Genomic DNA, 3,432 nt, shown 5'->3' with positions numbered 1-3,432 from the left:
CGGGGGGGGGGGGGGGGGGGGGGGGGGGGGGGTATTCAATTGGAACTTTTGAAGATTTTGATGGACTTTTTTGAAGTGGTGACTTTTGTGGCTTTCTTGGATCTTTTATAGATTTGTATGGAATTAGTGGAAGTCTTTCGTAGACTTTTATGAATTTTCAATTTAAAATATTTATAGATTTTTATGGAATTTAAAAGACTTTTGAGACTTTTATTTGAAATAGAATTTACGTGGATTTCATGTGAAATTCTCACATACTAGGTGTTAGTTCCCACAATTCCCCTTTTGTTTCCCCTTCTTCCTCTTATATAATAAAAAAAAATTGAAAAAATAAAAATTTAAAACCTTAATTAAATACATAATAATTAAAATTATACATATATATGATTCAATATTATTAGTATAGTTTACTTTTATAAAAAAATAAAAATTCATATATTGAAATATAATTATATATGTTTTACAAAAAAATGAATGAAAAAAGAAAAAAAATTACAAGAATCCAATTTAATTTTTCATAGAAAATAGAGATAAATAATAAGAGAGAGAAAGAAAGATAAATGTAATATAATCAATAGAAAAAAATATGTTCATAGAAGGTTAAAGGAAAGAGAGATTGAAAAATAAAATACCTCAAAATCTCGTGATTAATGTGAAACAAATTTTAAGATTTTATGTGAGTACTTCTGCTTAAAGGTTAATACTCTAGAGACTTTTATAAAAGTCCCTAGAAGTCATTAAAATTTGAATACCCCAAGACTTATAGAGATTTCTAAAAAATTTTAATTGAATATACCGTAACAGTTTTTAAAAGTCTATAAAAGCCTCAATTGAATACCCCTAAACTTACAAGGTTTTTTTTTTTTTTGTCATGCTACTTTAAACCATTTTGTTAAAATAATTAGAATTAATTTGAGTAGTCCGTGATCTTTTATACCAGGCAAAACTAAAGTAAGCGAAAGTAGGCTATGAATTATTGAATAAATGATGTAAAACACTAATAGGAAAAAACAAGAGGCTACAAAAATGACACAAAAACAACAATTGAAGTTCTCATCCTTAGAACTTTAAACTAATGTAATCGGGTGCCTAACACGAACAACTTTAATCTAACAAGTAACTAGCTAAAATGTGCCGAGTTGAGTAATTAACTCTTTATTTAATCTCCTAAGACATTCACAACCTAATATAAAAGAAAATCATTAAATCATTGCTTATATTTAGTTAAGAGTACATTTGTGACGAAAAGTTCAATACAATTAATACCAAATGTTCATATGAAGAACTGAAAATAGATAAGAAAATAGACAAGTAAGTTCATTTGAACTAACACACGAATATCTTTCACGTTTATGAATGGATTTTTCTAAAACTTACATACATTTATTTTTAACATTAACCAATTAATGTGCAAGGCACGTTAACCACACTAGTAGACATAAATAAGTGTACATATTTTACACTATTGTATATCTTTCTGCAGTCCTAGAATCTAACTGTCTTTCTGCTGAAAAATCTCAACTTTCTTGATGGAAACTACTGGGTTTTCTTCTCCGAGACCAGATGCTTTTCCGACACGTCTTAGGGTTCTTGTTGTTGATGATGATCCCACCTGGTTGAAGATTCTTGAGAAGATGCTCAAGAAGTGTTCGTATCAAGGTTCTCTTAGAATAAATTTATCAATTTTTTTTAGTGATTCTAATATTATTTTTATTGCATGGTTTATCAGTGCAATTATCTTCTTTTTTCATGTGGTCAATTATCTTCTTGACATATTAGTTCATAGTTAATTTTCACTTTTTTGTTCTTTTGATTTTTGGAGGGATTTTATTTTTGTGTTATACAGAGGTTTTGAGTTGGTTTGTGGGACATTTTATCTGAGATTTTTATTTTTTTTATGTTTGGTATTTTGCAAGAAAAATATGCTAAAATCTTATTTATTATATTGTCTTGTCCTATCCAGTACTATATACTGAAAAACAGTTCACATACTAATTTTTTGTGAGAGCTTGAAGTCTGCAACTATGACTTGCTTGGTTTTGGAATTGAATTTTCATTTTTTTCCCCTTTTTTTTATGTGTTTTCGCTCAAAAGTTATATATCTTGGTTATAGTATGATGGTTCCTGGTGAAGTTCAGTGATGAGATAGAAAGTTTTGAGTTTAATCCTTGTGCAATTGTGTAATGATACCAAATGTATGCCTTATTGATTTGTTGATTTAATTTGAAAAAGAAAGTTTCCATATCTCTTTCCAATTTTGTCTCGATTAGTTCACAATATTGAATAACAGATTTTTCCATTCGGTTTCCTTTTTCCTTTAGTTTCACAATTTTGTTCCCTTTTTTGTCAACCCTAAGCTCACCCGCTCCCTCAACTTCTAATGTACAGAATCTCGAACTGGAATTCTGTACAACCCAGCAGTGACCACCCAGAAGTCAAAGCACCGCCGACGAGGACCACCGATTTTTTGACACGGTTTGCCTTTTCCTTTAGTTTCGAATTTTTTTTTTTAGTTTTCTATATTTTTTCGTTCAGTCAATCACAAATTAAAGAGGACAATGTTGCAAGTTGATATTCATGTTCCGAACTAAGAGGAAATATTTGTTGTTGCTTTTGACAGTGAAAAGATACTCAATATCTAGTGCCACTATTCTTTTCAAGTTTCACTGCGCGTAATGAATATCCAAGGTTTACGCTTTTGTCTTCTCTCTGTCCAATTCTAAATTCTGTTTTTGGCGAGAAATAAAAAAACTTAACCGAATTATGGGGAAGATAACGAGGTTGATTACTGGTGGGGTGCAGTACAATGAAGTGGGTGTTGGTTTATGTGAATTTTTTTTTTGTTATGAGACATTGGATGCACAATCTTCTCTTCTGTCCAATTCCAAAATTCAATTGTTGTGTTATGAGACATTGGATTGGTTTCCTAATTAATTAATGGTATATTTTATCACGTGATTGTGAATTTCTGAGACGAGCAAGATTGAACTTGGGAAAAAAGATGATGCAGTTTCTACACTTGTGTCTTTTGACTTTTCTCCTATCCAATTCCAAATTCATTTTTGGCGTTACGAGACATTGTATGCATAATGTTAACCTCTGTCGAAAGTCCTATTCCGAATAGAGGTATTGTGTGAAGATACATAAGCTGTCTTTTCTTATTAATTAATGATTGTTGTTATCATCTTATCGTACATTTGTGAGGCTTGTACGACTGAACTTAGGCAAAAAAATATGATGCTGATTCTTAGGAAGTGTTGAGGATCTTGGGAGCAGTGTATTAGTGTATAACAAAAAGATGTATTATCACATCATAGTTGAATATTCAAAATCCAGTTCAGCGAAGCACGTTTTGATTATTGGTACTTAGAGTGAGTGCTTGAAGATCAGCTGTGTTGGATAAAGAGAGGGAGAGTGTATTTTTAATGAATT

At 30.5% G+C, this 3,432-nt stretch overlaps 1 protein-coding gene across 10 annotated transcripts in view; it reads left to right on the top strand.

Annotated features, from left to right (window-relative positions):
- LOC111382632 overlaps positions 1-2,953 on the top strand; it is a 4,415-nt gene extending 1,462 nt beyond the window's left edge. For 5 of the 10 annotated variants that reach the window (XR_002700582.1, XR_002700581.1, XR_002700579.1 and 2 more), the window contains 3 exons: positions 1,484-1,659; positions 2,389-2,475; positions 2,621-2,953. Coding sequence is in view for 3 of the 10 variants with exons in the window: in XM_023006654.1 (XP_022862422.1) it covers positions 1,564-1,659; positions 2,389-2,471 (179 nt within the window). In the remaining 7 variants the exon portion in view is untranslated. The remainder of the gene's footprint in view (positions 1-1,483; positions 1,660-2,388; positions 2,476-2,620) is intronic. The other 5 variants (XR_002700577.1, XM_023006654.1, XM_023006655.1 and 2 more) reach the window with 2 other exon arrangements.
- The last annotated feature ends 479 nt before the right edge of the window (positions 2,954-3,432 follow it).

This window comes from Olea europaea, unplaced genomic scaffold (genome assembly GCF_002742605.1).
Source record: "Olea europaea var. sylvestris unplaced genomic scaffold, O_europaea_v1 scaffold2540, whole genome shotgun sequence".
NCBI lineage: Eukaryota > Viridiplantae > Streptophyta > Magnoliopsida > Lamiales > Oleaceae > Olea > Olea europaea.
Note: the sequence above shows the minus strand (reverse complement) of the source record. Positions and strands in the feature narration are given on the sequence as shown.